This window comes from Oryza sativa, chromosome 7 (assembly GCF_034140825.1).
Source record: "Oryza sativa Japonica Group chromosome 7, ASM3414082v1".
In the NCBI taxonomy this organism is placed as follows: Eukaryota; Viridiplantae; Streptophyta; class Magnoliopsida; order Poales; family Poaceae; genus Oryza; species Oryza sativa.
In genome coordinates, this window is record NC_089041.1 from 2,000,332 (window position 1) to 2,017,784 (window position 17,453).

The window sequence follows — 17,453 nt, forward strand, 5'->3', positions numbered from 1 at the left end:
CGGTGTCAAACATTTAGGGAAGGAGGGAGTATTATGTTATTTAGTTTTACGACGGTTGGTAGGGAGCGATGTGGCGCTTAGTGATGAAAATGAGGTGTCCGTCACTGAAACTAAGGACAAATCGTCATAAGCTAGTTTAACATTGTATCGTGATGAATGTTATTTTGTTTCATCATAAATATCTTTTTTTTCATTGAAAACACTATCATATCTTTTTTTTTCATTGAAACACAATAGTCTGAATTTGCAAGAATTTTAAAATTACATAATATGTTTGGAGTTCTATAGTAATGTGTAAATCAATTAAGTTTAATGAAGTAAACAAGGGAATAAAATCTTCTTAATAAATCAAGGTGTGAGTTTTTTTTCTAAATACTCCATGAACTAAAATAGGTTTCAGAGCTACATTACTAATGTTAATAAAACAAGGATTGTTTCAGCAATTACTACTTTAAAAACATAAAAGGAAAGAAAATCTCTCAATCAGTATTGGGCTAATTTCAGTCCTTCTCAAGGAGTGGGAAGAAAAGGAAAAAGTACACCGAAGGTCCCTCAACCTGTCATCGAATTACAAAATCGTCCCACAACCACAAAACCAGATATATGACGTCCCTTAACTTACAAAACCGTTCGTTTTACATCCTTCGGTGGTTTTGACCCCGGTTTTGTCCTACATGGCGGGTGAGTCAGCGTGGGATCCACGTGGGCCCCACATGTCAGGACGCCACGTCATCATCTCTCTTCCCCCCCCCCTCCCTTCCTCCTCTCTCTCTCTCTCTCTCACTCATCTCCCTCTGGGCAAGCCGGCCGGCGGTGGGGAGGTCACCGGGACAAGGAGGTCGGACGGCCGGCCAGCGATGCGGCGGCGGCGACATGGGAGAAGGGGAGGGAGGTGGCGGCAGGAGCATGAGGTGCTAAAGCAGCCTCCATTAAAATCGATCAGACGAAGCCGAGGCGGATTTCGCATGAGCTAGCGCAAGCGTCGGCCATAGAGGAGGTCGTCGTCGGCAAGGAGCGCAAGCTCCTGCGCTGCGCGCTCGTCGGCGTTGGCGTCGGCGGCCACGGCGGCGCGCGTGGCGGGCGAGCCGGGTGGCGCGCGCAGCGGCGGGCGAGAAGGACAAGCACAGCAAAGTGGTGACGTCACGGGGGCTCCCCGACCGCCGCGTCAGGCTGTCGGTGCCGACAGCCATCGCGTTCTACGACATCCAGGACCGCCTCGGCGTCGACCAACCAAGCAAGGCCATCGAGTGGCTCATCCGCGCCGCCGCTGCCGCCATCGACGCACTCCCATCGCTCGACTGCTCCTTCGTCCTCCCCAACGCCGCCCAGCTCCTCACCCGCCGGAGGCGGAGGCCGTCGAGCAGGCGGCCTTCGACGGAGCAGGCGCGCACGAGGAAGGCTACAATGGCGGCGTCGCCTAGGAAGTCGGGGGAGAAGAGGCGGAAGACGAGGTCAAGGTGCGCGGCACGGAGGGCGGAGCGCATCGCGAAGTTGAGGGCACGGAGGGAGGGGTGGATGCCGAGGCGCGAGGCGAGCACCTCGGCGGCGTCGGGCGGCCAAAGCTGGATCAGGAAGCCGTCGACGCCGAGGAGCGGCGGCTTGTGCTCCGGCACGGGAGAAGGAGAGGAAGGTGGCGGCAGGAGCATGGGGGAGATAAAAGAGGACGAGCTCAAGCATGGCGGCGAGAGGAGTGGGGCGACGGCGGGCGGAGAAGGCCGGCAAGGCGGTGGCGCGGAGCGAGGTGGTGGCGGACGACGATGATGGCAGCTCGCGCGCGCAGCTCCTCCCCCGCACACTCGCCGGCTCCCATCTCCTCTACCGCCACCCAGTTCTTCCGTGCTGCCGCTGCCCAGCTCCTCCCCCGCCGCCGACGCCGCCCAGTTCCTCCCCCGCCGCCGGCACCTCGCCGCCTCGACCATCGCTCGAGCTCGCTTGCACCTTTGCCACCCCCACCCTCGATTGAGAGACGCCGGTCGCTGGGGCACTGGACGACGAGGCGCCCCGCGGCCGGCGGCGGCGGCGGTGGTGTGGTGCCGGCGGTGTTCTTCGCAGTGCTGGAGAAAAGTGAAGAGAGAGAGAGGAGAGTGAGTGATGACGTGGCATGCTGATAGATGGGTCCCACGCTGACTCAGCCGCCACGTAGACCAAAACCGGAGTCAAAACCACTAAAGGACCTCGGGTGACCGGTTTTATATAGTTAAGGGACCCCATATATCTGGTTTTGCGGTTTGAGGACGTTTTCGTATCTCGGTGACAAGTTCAGGGACCTCCGGTGTACTTTTTCCGGAAGAAAACAGTCCACCCATCTGATCTCTAGTCTTGGGCTTATTTTGGCCCATTTCATTATCCCCCAAATCTCTTTAGGGAGGGAGGGAGATACAGGAGGAAAAGTAATGGGCTGAAATCGGCCCAACACTGATACAGTGATTTTTTTTCCATTTAAATTACCGAATTTGCTATATATACGGCGAGAAGTTAGCCGGTGTAGCCGCCGCAGGACAACGCCGCTGAAGACCACGACGCAATTCTGCCCTGCAGCCACTGTCGACCTCCTGCATTGCTGCTACCTCCTTTTATCACCTTTAAGATCCAATCACACTCGATATCAGAGAAATCTTTTGCTTTCAGCATATTATAAACACATGGTCATTTTGTTATATGCCTTTTCAAAGTTAATTTTTGGGAAAATAGCTACTTTAGTCCCTAAAGTTTGTCTATAGGATCAGTTTAGTCCCTAATCTTTTAAATGGTCGAAAGAAATCCTTAACCTTTGTCATAAGACCTAGAATAGTCCTTGGGTCCACCAAAATTATCATATGAATATGCCATGTCATCATTCATGTAAAATCTATGATGAGCTGTCCAATTTACCCTTACATATATCATAGAAAAATAAATATAATGGTGAATTAGACATAACCATAGGAAAAAAATACTTTTTTTTCACCCTTTTGAGGTATATTTTTGCTCTTACATATACCATATATTTTTTTAAATTTTTCCTTTTGTTTTTTATTTTCCTATGCGTAAGGGTAAATTGGACAAATCATATAGATTTTGCATAGGAAGGTGACATGGCATGTCCATGTGGCGATTTTGGTGAGACCAAGGACTATGTTAGCCTACATGACAAATTTAAAGGACTTATTTGAATAATATAAAAGATTAAGAAATAAAATGATCCAGGAGCGAAACTTTAGGGACCATATTAGCTATTCTCCATTAATTTTTTAAGATTGCTTCTTCCGGTACATTGCGTTTAATGTTTCATGCAGAATCAACACCCCCTCCATTATATAAATCTTTTTTCAATAAAAGCTATCTGATTGACACCTTCTATTTACTTCTCGTAGTCTCCCCATTAGACAGATGAGCCTGAAAATCTGAATCATTTTTTGCATATTTTCGTTTGGGCTACTACTAAGTCACGCAATATATATCTAGCTCAAAATTGAAATGTCAGATAACACTGTCAAGGTAACTAATGACAACTACAGAATTTTAGCTGCCTTTGTTTCTATAGTATTGAAATACTTATCACAAATAAAGAATTATAGTATATATACTAGCAGTAAAGAACACCGGAGCATCGCTCTAGTTAATTACCGGTGAGCTTTACGCCACTGGTTATCATGCTCGCCGGAAGACGCGTTGTCGCCGGCGCTGCTGGCCGGCGACGGGCATCCGTAACCCTGGTACTCGCTGCTGTAGTACTCCGGGCTGGCCGGCGACGCCGCCGTCCGCCTGACCCGCTCCATCTGCGCCGTGTACGATCCCGACCCCGAGCTGGAGTCGCCGCTGCTGGACGACATGGCGCTCTGCCCGGGCCGCGCGCCGTCGCCGAGCTCCTCCGGCGACACGTCCCCCTCGAGCACCTTCACCACCTGGCTCATCTTGGGGCGCCTCCTGCCGGCGTGGCGGACGCAGGCGACGGCGCAGGCGGCGACGCGCGCCGCCTCCGCCCGGTCGTACTCGCCGCGCAGCCGCGGGTCGACGATGTCGTCGTAGCCGCCGCCGCCGCCGGCGGCCATCGCGCGGGGCAGCGCCTGGCGCGCCCAGTCGACGAGGCAGTCGGCGCCGTAGGAGCTCCGGTCGGCGGGGCGGCGGCCGGTGAGAAGCTCCAGCAGCATGACGCCGTAGGAGAACACGTCGGACTTGTCCGTCAGCTTCCCGCTCGACGCGTACTCCGGCGCCAGGTACCCGAACGTCCCCATCACCCTCGTCGACACGTGCGTCACGTTCTCGCTCGTCAGCTTCGCCATCCCAAAATCCGCAACCTAAACACGATGATCCAAATTGGTCTCAGAGTCAGCGATCCATCGAGACAATGTTGCAGAACACAGCATATGATCGATTGATTGATCGATGATTTGATTTACCAGTGGCTCGAAGTTGTTGTCCAGGAGAATGTTTGCCGACTTGATGTCACGGTGAATGATCCGAGGATTACCTTCAACAGAAAAAAAAAAAGGAGATTATCACAGACTGAACCAAAGCCACCATTGATCGATGAACTGATCAAAATTCGGAGTTCAACTTACATTCCTCGTGCAGGTAGGCGAGCCCCTTTGCTGATCCGACCGCGATGCGCAACCTCGTCGTCCACTTCATCACCGGTAACCCCTTTTCTGTACACGTTGAAGTATAAATGAATTGTCCGTCTTTTATCATGTTCATAGTGGAGTAAGTAACTATGTACCGTGTTATAATGTTAAGGTATAAGTGAATTGTCCATCTTTTATCATGTTCACGATGAAGTAAGTAACCATGTACGGTATTGAAGTATAAGTGAATTACCCGTCTTTTATCATGTTAACTATTTACCATGGAGGTGGTGTTCGAGAGTGCGGTTGGGGACGAAGTCGTAGACGAGGAGGCGTTGCGCGCCAGCGATGCAGTAGCCGACGAGGGGGACGAGGTGGCGGTGGTGCACGCGGCTGATCATGTCCACCTCCGCCTGGAACTCCCGCTCCCCCTGCCCGCCCCCGGCGCTGAGCTGCTTCACCGCCACCTCCTTCCCGTCGCCGAGCACGCCGCGGTACACGTACCCGAACCCGCCCTGCCCCAGCATGTTCCCCTCCGAGAACCCGCCCGTCGCCGCCGCCAGCTCGTCGTACCCGAACGCGTTCTCGTCCAGGCCCGCCGGAACAGGCGGCGGCGGGGGCGGCACGAGCGGCGGCCGCACGACGACGTGCGGGCCGGTCATGTTCGTCGGGTGCATCATCATGTTCGGCGGCGTCGACGGGGCGCCGGTCTTGGTCGCCGCCCACTGCGGCCTCGCGCCGCCGGTGTGGTGGTAGTAGTACGCCGTGGTGTTGCCTGCGTCGTCGTCGCGCCGTCGACGTCGCCATGGTCAGGAACACGACGAGCAATGGCAAGTCACAGCAATGGCGTGCGCGACGTGTGCCTCACCTTGGTACCCGAAGGCGGCGGCGTGGTGATTCTGCCACCGCTGCGTCGCCGACCTCCTCCTGCAGCACCAGGAGCAGCAGGCGCAGGCGGCGAACAGGAGGACGAGGAGCAGCGCCGCCGCGACGGCGGCGATGACGAGCTCCGACGTCACGTCGAGCCCGCCGGCAAATGTGATCGACGTCGACAGCCGTCTCGAGGCGTGCGACGGCGAGTAGAAATCCGCCATCGACGTCGACGGCGAATCGGTGCCCCTCGGCGACGACGGCGAGGGATCGGAAGACATGATCATGAATTGGACGCGCGGCCAGAGGATTCACGATAGAACATCACAAATTTTTTTTTGAAGATTGTTGACCCAATTTTGTTTGATTCCAATTCCAAACTTCAACACGAATCAATCGATCTGAAAAACCAAAGAGGAAGCACATTTTCATGCATGTCCGATGCAAGAACGATCGAGCAAAATTAATTGCGAAATTAATGCGAACTGTAACCTACATGCAAAATTTTGGCAACAACATCTAGGAGAGGACGCACTGGATCGATCGACCCAAACGCGCAACTAATTAATTGAACAAATTTGATCAAGAGGGGGGTAATTAATTAATCAAAGATCGAGCAGTTAGTTAATTACCCCCAATGTAATGTACCTGAGGCGAAAGGCCATGGCGCGAGATGTGCCATTTTGGCGCGCTTGCTATTCTTGCACGATCTGTACTGCAATCTGTTCGGTTTGGAAGTTGCCTGCAGCGAGCGGCAGTTTGCATGTCAAAAAGCTGACGTGGAGGAGGAGGAGAATTAAAGGGCGGTTACACTTCTGTGTGCGTGATACGGGGACACCTAGCGTCAGTTTTCTGACCGGCCGTGCTACTACTCCTCAGGTCATTACGCAGGCCATTTTACTGGAAGGCCCTTTGATTTGTATAGATATTACCTAGAGATTTTTTTTTAAGTTTCTTGTGTTTTTTTTAGAGAAGTAGAGATATTACCTAGAGATTTTTTTTTAAGTTTCTTGTGTTTTTTTTAGAGAAGGGTATTTTTTACCCGGCCTCTACATACAACCGGATATATACGGCCATTGAAATAGGGAACTTAGCCCCGCAAACAACTCAATCTAAAATTCGCTCCATAGGAGATTTGAACTCAGAACCTTGGTGTACTACTCAGGTCACTGTAACCACTAGGCTACATGCCCTTTCGTAAGTTTCTTGTGTATGCAGGCAAGTATGGTTTACGCCCTCTCTATTTCTTTAAATCTGTTATGTGCAGCTGCTGAAACTGAAAAGGTAATAAATTATGCTTTCACCCACGATCTCTTTGAGTCCTCTTGAGTTAGCATTCCAAAAATCATGTGTCCTGAAACAAAATGGATGATAATGGAAAGCATGAAAGCTCGAGAGTTCATTACATGATCACATATGGAATTTGAAAGCATCGAGTCTCATAATATTGTATGTCTATATATTGTCTAGGGAAGTAGGTTAATGGGTTGCACATTTGCGATTATTAGCTTGTAATGATACTATCTGATCATGCAAGGACATCCTTGAAAAAATCTAAACTGTCAACGACGGTGCGCCATAAAAAAATATTTCAAATGTTGGTCGCCTACAGTCAGTTAGTACTTCCTAGTTCACTTGTTGCTTGCTAGCTTTAATCTATCGCAATGGATTAGGTTTTTCATTCACATGTGCATATATCAAGCATTAACATGGTTTGAAAAATCGAACTTAGTGGGCCAACACATCGTGAGAGGTTTGAAAAATCGAACTCAGTGGGCCAACACATCATGAGATTTTAAACTAACACATATTAGGCGAGATGCCATAGTTGGATTGGATCTGGGCCTGGGCCTAAGCGGATGAATTGCCAACCCCTAAAACATGCTAAAGTAGCTAGGGGTTTCTCATGGGCCAACTATACATTCACACGCGGCCGCTTAAAGCGGTTGGACCGTCTAATGTGTTTGGCGCTACTCTTTATCCATATCTAAATCTACGCATTAATGAGTCATCCTAACATACATATAAATCTACACACGATACATATCTCAAAGATAGACATCATTAAAGCTACAAATAAATGTTACAAACAACCCAACGTATCCGTGAAAATATATCGATATGGGAGATGGACCGATATAAAAAGTTACACAGAGGAGTTAGGAATTCATCTCCCATCTTGAACATTTGTAAAGGATAATTCTACAAAAGTAAGGGGCTTAGGCGAAAAAGAGCCCCTCCTCGAGGAAACGCGGCACGCTGTGCGTGCGGCTGGCTTTTTTATCCGGGCTTGAGGCAACAGACTCTTCCCCTTCGCTCGCTCGCCTCCTCTTTCCTTCCTCTCGCTCACAAACCTCCCAACTAGGGTTTTCCCCGCCGCCGCCGCCGCCGCCATGGCCGCCACTCCGGACCGCGCCAATGCCGACCTCCGCCGCCGCCTCGCCGTCGACGCCCCTCCACCACCGCCGCAGATCGCCAAAGGTCCCTCCCCAACTCAGCCCCCCGCCGTCTCCCCTCCCCTCCCTCTCGATCCGTTCCCCCGGGCCGGAACCCTAGCTGTTCCGTGGTTGCTCGGGCCGGTCCGATTTGGTTCCAGTTCGGTCGTTCGATCCGCCCCGCCGTTCCCGGAGTTTTGGGGTTTTTGGGCGGTTGGGAAATGGTGGTTGTCCCCCCCCCCCCTCCCCTCACTTGGACTTGGTGGTGAGGCAGGTGTTGGGGGCGTGTTAAGGGCGGGTACCTTGGGTGGTTGAGTGAAATCGGTTTGGGATTTGGGTGGATTAGATGCAATGGTCCTAGTTTAACCTCCGTCTGATTTGTGGGGTTTTGTGCGGTTGATTTGGCTGGGATGGATTCTCTTCCCTGCATTTTATTACTTTGATTTCTGCTGTGTATGCTTGCAGATTTATATTTTTTTCTATGTGCATATGCTGTTGTTGGTAACTTATGCTTTGATGTTGTTAGCATGTGCCATGTCATGTCACACCCGTTGTTGTGTGAGAAATTTGGATTTGATGTAGCTATGTGTAGAGGATGACAGCTTGTTTCACTGATTACTCAACATGTGGAAAAAACCTACGTGTTGTTGTAGAAACCCGTTTGATTTAAATTTGCATCCTGTGCCAATTGGCCTGTTCGGCAAGCAAGGGCTGCAGCCGCTGCTGTCTTCGTGCTTGCGGGACTGTTCCAGTTGGCTACGGTTTGCGTCGCAGCCCTGGCAGCCGAACAGGCCCAATATTGTGGTAAAAAGTTGTAGAACTAATGTCCAAAACCCTGATCTAGTTGTGTTGATTTGAGGTATATTATTCTAGCCTTTCATTTTATCAAGTCAACCATTGGTCCTTTATTTGGTTAATTATTTGTTTGTTACAAACATATGAGAGGAATGGTTGTGTTGGTAATATCACATATTAATGGCGCAATCTGTGTTCTATACATTTTCTTTGTCAGCAGAACATGTTCCATGCCTCATTCATGATACTATTTTTTTTTTGCAGACAAGCAAGGACTGGATACTGAGATGCCTCTTTCTCCTCAATGGCTTATGAAGGTGGGAGAAAACAAGGTTAGACATTGAGAAGCTAGGTTAATAACTAGACTTAGGGAACTGGTCATGCTAATACTATACATGATGGTTGTAACAGTAGGATACCTTTTAAGTGTATAATAACCTCTCTTATTAGTTATTTTTTGCTTGTCTATACTGAAGATCGTTGATTGCTTGTGGCAGGAACCCAGTTTACTGGGTGTTCGTTCAGATGGTTCAAAGATACCAGGAAATGATGAGGACACAAGCTTCAGTGTGAAAAGAAAGGATGTTTTCAGGGCCTCTGTGCTTGATGGTGAAACTGGGTGTCGTGAACGCTGGCGTGATGATGAAAGAGAACCAAATTCAGCCCCTCGGTGGAATCGCTGGAGGGAGACAGACAAGGAACATGGTGATACACGCAAACTGGAAAGGTGGTCAGATGACTCCTCCAAGTACTCTGTGGATGGTCGTCGTCCTCCACAGGAACGTTGGAGTGACTCCGGTAACAAGGAGGGAAACTATGATCAACGCCGTGATAACAAATGGAGTGCTCGTAGGGGCCCTAATGATAAGGAGTCTGAGAATTGGCGTGACAGATGGGGTGATTCAGGCAAAGATGGTGATGCTGCCCGTGAAAAAGGTTTCTCTCACTACATAGCTCATGGAAAAGACGGCAACAGTCATGAGAAGGATGCTGAAAGAGATGATAATATTTCTAGATCATGGAAATCTAGTTATCCTGTGGGCCGTGGACGGGGAGATTCATCTCATCATCCCTCACAGAATACACAAAAATCATCTGCAACATATGGATATGGTAGAGGGAAGCCAGACAATGAAATTGCAAGTTTTCCAGGTTCTCGTGGAAAATTTACATCTGGAAGTACAAACACAGCCAGTTCAGGATCATCACGTCCATTCCATCTTGGCCTACTTTCTGACAGGCCTGGTGGTACATCAGGAGATCGCACAGCATTTAGATATAGTAGAATGAAACTGCTTGACATATACAGAACTTCTCATGTTACTGACTTCAAGATGCCCCTTGGTGGCTGTGAGGAACTCTCTGCATTTATGCAAGAAGAAACTTTGGAACCTTTAGCATTGTCTGCTCCTACTACTGATGAAGCGGTAATTTTATGCTATAATTTTCTCAAGTGGGATGATCTCATTATTGCAGTACAGTTTCTTATCTCACAGTTCTATTTATGTTTTTAGGCCATCTTAAAAGCAATTGATAAAGGGGATATCATAAACAGTGGCGTCCATCAGGCTTCCAAAGATGGCCCGGTTGGAAAAAGTAATCCTGAATTTCCCCATTAAAACAACCAAAATCATGTTTTCAGCAGTTTGTTTATGTTGTTGTGTACTACTAACATATGAAAATATTTTTTTATCTTACTGATTGAATTCTCACTCTTTAATTAGATGGTAGAGAAGATCAACAAGGAGGCATGGAAGATGTCAAGGGAGAAACAGCTGCAAGTCTCAGGGGTACCTTGTTTATTTCTGTCTTTACAATTTTGTTGTACACTGCATTGCATTTATTTGAATAGGCATCAAGTGATTAACTGATTACACAGAGATGATAGTGTATTCACTCATCCTTGAACATTATTTTTTGAAGTAAATTTCACAAAACCACATGATTTATGGGTAAGTTGCATAAAACCCTAGATATTTTGATTGGTGGCAAATAAACCTCAGGTATTATGGTTATAAAGTTTCACAAAACCCCAGCCCTATGAATGTTGAGTATGGTTTTACTTAAAATTTTAAAACATAGCATGTATGCAAAATTTTTAATTATTGACTTCTTGATTAAGGTTGATAGTTTAACTCTTCAGTCTTCACTACTCTGAAAAATATTGTTTTAGATCGAGATTTGAATAAAGGTTGGGTATGTGCCACAAGTCATATTACATGTGGTTTTCCGCAACCTTGACCATAAAACATGGGGTTTTCTGAAATTTACTCTCTTATTTTTTTTAGTCACCACCAACTCTCTGATGACTAGGGGACTTTCCAGGTTTTTGTTAGTATAATTTTGTTTTCTTAAATATGTGGAGTTGTGTACATTGACCTTGTTTACAATCAGTCAATTTGACATGCGCTTTGAAGCATTTCCTTTTCTATTTTAGTGCCTCTACATTTAACCAAATTTTATATTTGCTGTAGATGTTATAGCAAGTTTCCTGTTTGCTCCTGTATGTAAATTTGGTTGGACAAGACAAAGTTTGCAGCTGCAAGCATTCTATGTTTTTCTTTTGGACAGGAAAACGTTTTTAACTTCTTGTAGACATTCAATAAAACTATGCTATAAGGTTTGCAAACTAATCCATCAATATGATCTCTTTGTTTTAAATTCGTAGGCCATGTTGAAGTCCTTACTGTTTTTTGTATTTTTTAAAAGATATGTTGGAAGGCTGTCAAACCAGCTCACTTTGTGCTGTTATTATTCTACTACTATTCTTTCGTAAGTTCTTGCAGTGTCTGTTAAATCATTTTCCCATGCTAAAGGTTGCCACTGTTGGTTTATAATAGGTTTTCCTGGTAATACTGATTTGCCGGCCAGAGCGGATTCCTTGCGGCCAGAAACATCTGCTTATGTTGTTCCACAAAGATCTAGGCTCATTGGAGAACATAGGCCTGGACCAACTGCTGACTATATACAGCAAATGCCCTTTGCATTAGATCAGGAAAGTAAAGTCGCTGTTATTACAGGTGTTGATGGATTTGCCACTCCAACTTATCCTAATCCAGAAAGCTTATCTTTATATTACAAAGATCCACAAGGTCAGGTTCAAGGCCCTTTTTCTGGAGCTGACATCATTGGCTGGTTCGAGGCTGGTTACTTTGGTATCGATTTGTTAGTTCGTGTTGCAAATGCACCCCCTGATGCGCCTTTCTTATTGCTTGGGGATGTTATGCCTCATCTACGAGCAAAGGCAAGACCACCTCCAGGGTTCGCTGCAACAAAACCCAGTGACATGCTAATGCCAGAAACTCTATCAACTGGGAATTTTGTCAGCTCGAGTAACACACATGCAGGATCAGCCAGTGTTGGAGCATTTGACAGTGGGCTAAGCAGGAAAGATGGTGCAGTTGAAGCTCAAAATCGCTTTTTGGAGTCGCTTATGTCTAATAGTGTTCGTGATCCTTCAGCTGAAATGCTTGCTATGACTGCAGGTTTGTTTTCTTAGCAAGAATAGCGGCCGTTTCATTCCATTTATTGTTTTTTATAACCATAATTCTAATCTTGCATGCATCCTGGTTTAACATAAAATCCTTTTTTCCTTTAATTAGGTATGACTGAATATGGCAGCAGTGGCATTGGTAACATTACTGTGTCTGGAGGAGAGACTGGGAACAGCATGACTTACCTTTTGGTACAGAAAAGATTGTTGGAGAGGCAAAAATCTTTGCAAAATCCTGGTTCATTTTGGTCAGGAGACAGTATTCCAGCTGCACAAGTGCAAAACAAAGATATAGAAGCATCTGCTCTACACACTAAATTGCACCCTCCCATGGCTGATCCACCTCGCCAAGCTTTGCAATCTCAGAATGTTGATTTGCTTGCGATGCTGCATTCTGCAGAGAAACCTCAAGCACCTGCTTCTAATTCTGGATTGCCAGCATGGTCAAACTACCCTGAAGCTAAGAATCTTGATCCTCGTGGGCATGGTGTGGATCTCACTCAAGGGTCACTTAACATGCATGGTGCAAGTGTGCAGAGTTCCCAACAAGCCACTACTGCTATTCAACAGCAAAACTTCATGCCACTGAACATGTCACAAATAGCTCATTTGGGACCTGAGAAGTTACGTGCTGAAATATCCCAAGACCCACAGCTTTTAACTAGGTTGCAGCACCAGTATCTACTGTCACAGCTACAATTGCAACCACAGCTACCTGTGACGCCTCAGCCTCAACCTCAACCTCAACTCTCTATGTTGGACAAGATGATGTTGCTCAAACAGCAGCAGCAGCAGCAAATGCAACAACAGATGCAACAGCAACAACAAATGCAACAACAAATGCAACAACAACAGAAGCAACGATTGCAACTGCTGCAACTTGAGCAGCAGCAGCAGCAGCAGCTGTTGTTGCAGCAACAGCACCTGCTTTCTCAAGTTATACCTCATGGGCATTCCAGTCAGCAACCTGATGATCTTTATGGGTCACAACGTACTTCATTGCCAACTGGTGATTCTTCGAATCTTGGCCTTCAGAAAATGAAAGAGGTTCTTGAGGCAGACCGCGTTTTGACTGCCCATGGTACACAGGAGGGGCAGCAACCTAGTGATCCAAGTATTATGAATAAGAAGGGTATGGAGGGTGTAGGTCCATCTCAAAGCTCTGTACCTTCTTTATTGCCCCATGAAATTTTTGGTGGTGTACCTTCAAAAGATCGCTACTCTCACCCCCAGAAGTTGGAAGATAAGGTCAATGTCAATACACAATTAAAAGCCAGTATAGTGAACCCGATGCTAACAGAAGTTGCAAATAGGCGTGAAGATGATTCTGATCAACAGGAGGTTAGATCTCATGAAAGGGGCATTGGAATAGGAAAAACAGGAATCATGTCTGAAAATATTTTGGGCTCTGGATCTTCTGAGGTCATAGGGGCAGCTCCAAGTGCACCTAAGGAGTTTCCTGAGGCACCGTTTGATCCAAAACCTGAAACATTGTCATCTCATATTTCCAATCAGGTGCAAGATTTGAAAATATCTTCAGAAAATATCCTCGGTGGTAGTGAACCAACTGTGGCAACTGAAGTTAAAGCCTCTGATACACAGGACACAAAAAAATCAGAAAAGAAAAAGAAGCAGAAGAAGAAACAGGCAGGTGCGGATGTAGCCAAAGGAGCTACAAAGACGGTTACTTCTCAACAGCCAAGGCAGGAAACTCTAGTTGGTTCAGATCAGGGTGGAGCTAAGCATGACTTGCAAGATGATGCAGAGGAGCTATTTTGGGGTTCCCCCATCCAAGTGGAAAGTTCTTCTAAATCTGCTGACCCACCGCTAGGATTGGAATCATCTCTGGTTCTACCTGCGAAAAGTTTTTCCGAGGATTATGATACTAACAAAGGTGAATGGGAACCTAATGCTGCCGCAGTAAACCAGCGTGGGTGGAAACCTACTCAGGGACCTAGACCTAAATCACTTCTGGAAATTCAAGCTGAGGAACAGCTTAGAGCACAGAGGGGATTAGCAATGGAGAATGCTAAGCCAGCTGTTTCTGCAGCTTCAGTGCCATCAATTCCTTGGAATGGCATGCTGACCACTTCGGACCAGCAGTTGATGGCTGTAAGTAAATCAGTGGATGGCCTGGAAAGTGTTGGCGACTCAAGGAATAGGAGAAGCCAGTTGCATGATTTATTAGCAGAAGAAGTTTTAGCAAGGTCCAGTAACACAGATAATGAGGACATGGGCAATACTAATGATATGGCTTTTCCACCTCTCTCTTCTGCTGTTGTTCAGCCTGATGCTCCTGCTTTTGATGATACTGACTTCATTGAGGCCAAGGACTCTAAGAAGAGCAAGAAAAAGGCGACAAAAGCAAAAGGATCTGCAGTCAAAGCCCCAGCACCTGTTGTTTCCTTTGATTCATCGACTGTATCTGTACCTACTGAAAAGGGAAAGCCTTCAAAGCAATCACATCAAGAGAAAGAAATACTACCGGCTCCACCAAGTGGTCCGTCTTTTGGAGATTTTGTTCCCTGGAAGAGTGATCAGGCAAGTGCAGTACCTGCTCCAGCATGGTCTAGTGAGTCAGCAAAGGTGCAAAGGCCTCTGTCTTTGAGAGATATCCAAAGAGAGCAAGAAAGAAGATCTGCTGTTGCCCAGCAGCAACCACCCTCGCCAACCCCAGCAAAGGTATCTATCAACCAAAGGAATCATGCAAATGTTCCTTCCTGGCAAGCTTCTGGCTCATCTCCATCAAAGGCTGTTGCTCCTGTCCAGATGAGCTCTAATGCTTCCAGTCGTTCCAAATCCAATGCTGAAGATGATTTGTTTTGGGGCCCTTCTGAGCATGCTAAACAAGATAAGAAACAGTAAGTTCTTTGCAATTGCAATGTCTTTCATATTTACTCACTTTATTTGTTAATGTTCATTGACAGATATGATTATATCCTTATTTTTTTTCATAAAATTAGCAATACATGAGCAAATTGATGACCAAGCTGAACTGCAGAATTAGGAACACATTGTCATGCAGTATTCTTTTGCATTTTTTTAAGAACATCTATCCAACGTATATACTACATATTAGCATTCACTTGCTAACAGGAACTTGGCGAAATTTTACCTACATGTTTGATTAGTGAAATGATGTGGTCATCAGTAGTATTTCATGAATGACTTGCTCAGTGCTCACTTGCATAGCATATCATCTGATGGTAGTTCATATTAGAATTTGTGGCCATTGCAATTTCTCTGAAGCTCATTTGGCACCTTACATGAACATATGATGCACCAGCAGAGTTCCAGAACAAAATGTTTCTGAAAGTTTATTTTCTCTAGCATACGGGGGTTGGTCATTATCGAACTTGTAGCTGCAACTCCTCCTGAGAAGTAGAAAAGATAAGAGTTTCTTTAGCAGAATGTCACTCGATTTCACATTTGCATGCTTTGTGCATTACTTGAGATACTTCAGAAGTTATCTACAATACCTGTTGTACACACTTCTTTTCACATCTCCTAGCCAATTTTTTCGTATGTGGATTAGAACTTGGAGCATAAATAGTCTATGATATTGTTACGAGTGATTTGGTGATTTGGAGTGATGTAGCTTGATCTCCAGTAGCACCTTGGTAGGGTCTACTGTTGCATTTTTTACAGTTACGGTTTCTGTAGAGCACTTTACCCGTAGGTGACTACTCCGTATTTCTCAATCTTATTACCCCAAATTTTCACAGTTATTTTACTTATGTTAACCAGGTCAGAATTCCCAACTCTTTCAAGTCAGACTAGAAGCTCCAGTATTAAAGACCAGTCCCCAATGAACCGTCAAAAATCCCAGGCCAGCAGACTGCCCCTTTCTACTGCTCCTACTGCCAACCACGCTGGTAAAGGGAAAGCAGAGGCAGCAAACAGGCAAACAGGTATGGTAGCATTTCTACTCGGGTTCTGAAAACCATTTGTTATCGTCTACTTTGTCTAACAGCTGTTTGCGTTTTGCTGCAGAGGCAATGGACTTCAGGGATTGGTGCGAGAGTGAGTGGGCCAGACTCACTGGAACAAATGGTATATTTAAATAGCTCTTGCATCAAAACTCATCAATACTTATTTGTCTTGCTTTGCTTGGACGATCAAGTATCAACATCTGATTCTTTGGTCTACTCTTCCCATTTAGATACAAGCTTCCTCGAGTTTTGCATCAAGCAACCAACTGTTGAGGCAGAAATGCTCCTCCGGGAGAACCTTGGCTCTTTTGACCGCAATGGCGAGTTCATCGATAAGTTCCTCAACTACAAGGCCTTCCTGTCAACTGATGTGATCGAGATGGCCTTCCAGCTACCTGCCCGTGCTGTCCGTGGGGACGGTGCAGGGCGTGCAAACCATGCCTCTGCAGCCAAAGGAGCCTCCAGCACCGAGACGGAGCTGGACGGAGGAAAGAAGAAAGGGAAGAAGGGGAAGAAGGTGAGTGCAGCAGTTTTAGGATTCAATGTAGTCAGCAACCGTATAATGATGGGTGAGATCCAGAACGTGGAAGATTAGGAACAGCGTATGACGGCACCGTTGTACATACTTTTGTTGCTCACAAAGAGCTGTCGTCTTAGATTTGTTGCAATGGCAACCGAGCTTAATTATGCCGCTCATGAGTAGTTTTTGGTTCATCCCTTTTTTTTGACGATGCGCTCATGAGGTGATTTTGGTTCCTGTAACTTACAGTAGATTTTCTTCTCATAGAAATTTCAGTAGGGGTTGATCTGATCAATTTTCGTTTGTTGTTTATGTGAATTATGCCATGATACATGATGCTAATATAGAATTTCCTGCTGCAAGATCAAAAAGAATTTGAGTTCATCATGTTGCGGCTGTTGCTTTTTTTTCCTCTTTCGAAGGAGTCAGTGATGTACAGCACTCGAGCCATGTGTTTGTGTTCCATCTGTGCTTAACTGGATGGATGGAAATATCAAGAAGCTTTGCATTGACAAGTGATGTGCATTGATAAAATTACATTAGTTTTCCCTCAAAAATAAAATTACATAAGTTGCTTGTAAACATACTTCCTCTGACCTATAATATATAAGGGATTTTGAGTTTGACCACTCGTCTTATTCAAGAAAATTCGTCTTATTTAAGAAAATTTGAAATTATTATTTAGTTTTTTTTGACTTATTTTATTATTTGTATAAATTTTTTAAATAAGACAAGTGGTCAAACAGTGCAAGGAATGGAGGGAGTATATTACAAAATAGCAGTCACCATCTGAATGTCTTCCTAGTTCCTGCAACTGCACTTAGTGCTTAATCTGAAATCTGAAGCAGTGTTCTAAACCCAAAC

At 46.1% G+C, this 17,453-nt stretch overlaps 2 protein-coding genes across 4 annotated transcripts; one reads left to right on the plus strand and one right to left on the minus strand.

Moving 5' to 3' along the window:
- Positions 1–2,307: 2,307 nt before the first annotated feature.
- On the minus strand, positions 2,308–6,070 carry LOC9272126 (proline-rich receptor-like protein kinase PERK4). 2 transcript variants are annotated; one of them, XM_066312137.1, is made up of 6 exons: positions 5,413–5,815; positions 4,825–5,319; positions 4,542–4,628; positions 4,380–4,450; positions 3,607–4,277; positions 2,308–2,580 (listed from the first exon to the last, which is right to left on the minus strand). In XM_066312137.1, the coding sequence occupies exons 1-6, from the start codon at positions 5,699–5,701 to the stop codon at positions 2,577–2,579; spliced, it is 1,617 nt and encodes a 538-aa protein (XP_066168234.1). In that variant the 5' UTR covers positions 5,702–5,815; the 3' UTR covers positions 2,308–2,576. The 2 variants fall into 2 exon arrangements, with proteins under 2 accessions (XP_066168234.1, XP_066168235.1); XM_066312138.1 differs by lacking the exon at positions 2,308–2,580 and adding an exon at positions 5,911–6,070 and having other exon boundaries at positions 3,442–4,277.
- A 1,652-nt stretch (positions 6,071–7,722) lies between these two features.
- On the plus strand, positions 7,723–16,960 carry LOC4342361 (protein ESSENTIAL FOR POTEXVIRUS ACCUMULATION 1). Of its 2 annotated transcripts, none has more exons than XM_015791023.3 (10): positions 7,723–7,895; positions 8,909–8,976; positions 9,142–10,071; positions 10,159–10,240; positions 10,369–10,434; positions 11,485–12,129; positions 12,247–14,998; positions 15,885–16,048; positions 16,131–16,190; positions 16,300–16,960. In XM_015791023.3, exons 1-10 carry the CDS (start codon positions 7,808–7,810, stop codon positions 16,662–16,664), a joined length of 5,220 nt encoding a protein of 1,739 aa, XP_015646509.1. In that variant the 5' UTR covers positions 7,723–7,807; the 3' UTR covers positions 16,665–16,960. The 2 variants fall into 2 exon arrangements, with proteins under 2 accessions (XP_015646509.1, XP_015646510.1); XM_015791024.3 differs by having other exon boundaries at positions 8,909–8,961.
- The last annotated feature ends 493 nt before the right edge of the window (positions 16,961–17,453 follow it).

Coding starts and splice junctions, on each gene's coding strand:
- LOC9272126 (XM_066312137.1), bottom strand. CDS start 5,701: ATGATCATGTCTTCCGATCCCTCGCCGTCGTCGCCGAGGGGCACCGAT. Junction 4,629..4,824: donor TCTCGAACACCACCTCCATG/GTAAATAGTTAA, acceptor CAACGTGTACAG/AAAAGGGGTTACCGGTGATG. Junction 4,451..4,541: donor CGCCTACCTGCACGAGGAAT/GTAAGTTGAACT, acceptor TTTCTGTTGAAG/GTAATCCTCGGATCATTCAC.
- LOC4342361 (XM_015791023.3), top strand. CDS start 7,808: ATGGCCGCCACTCCGGACCGCGCCAATGCCGACCTCCGCCGCCGCCTC. Junction 7,896..8,908: donor ACCGCCGCAGATCGCCAAAG/GTCCCTCCCCAA, acceptor TTTTTTTTGCAG/ACAAGCAAGGACTGGATACT. Junction 14,999..15,884: donor GCTAAACAAGATAAGAAACA/GTAAGTTCTTTG, acceptor TATGTTAACCAG/GTCAGAATTCCCAACTCTTT.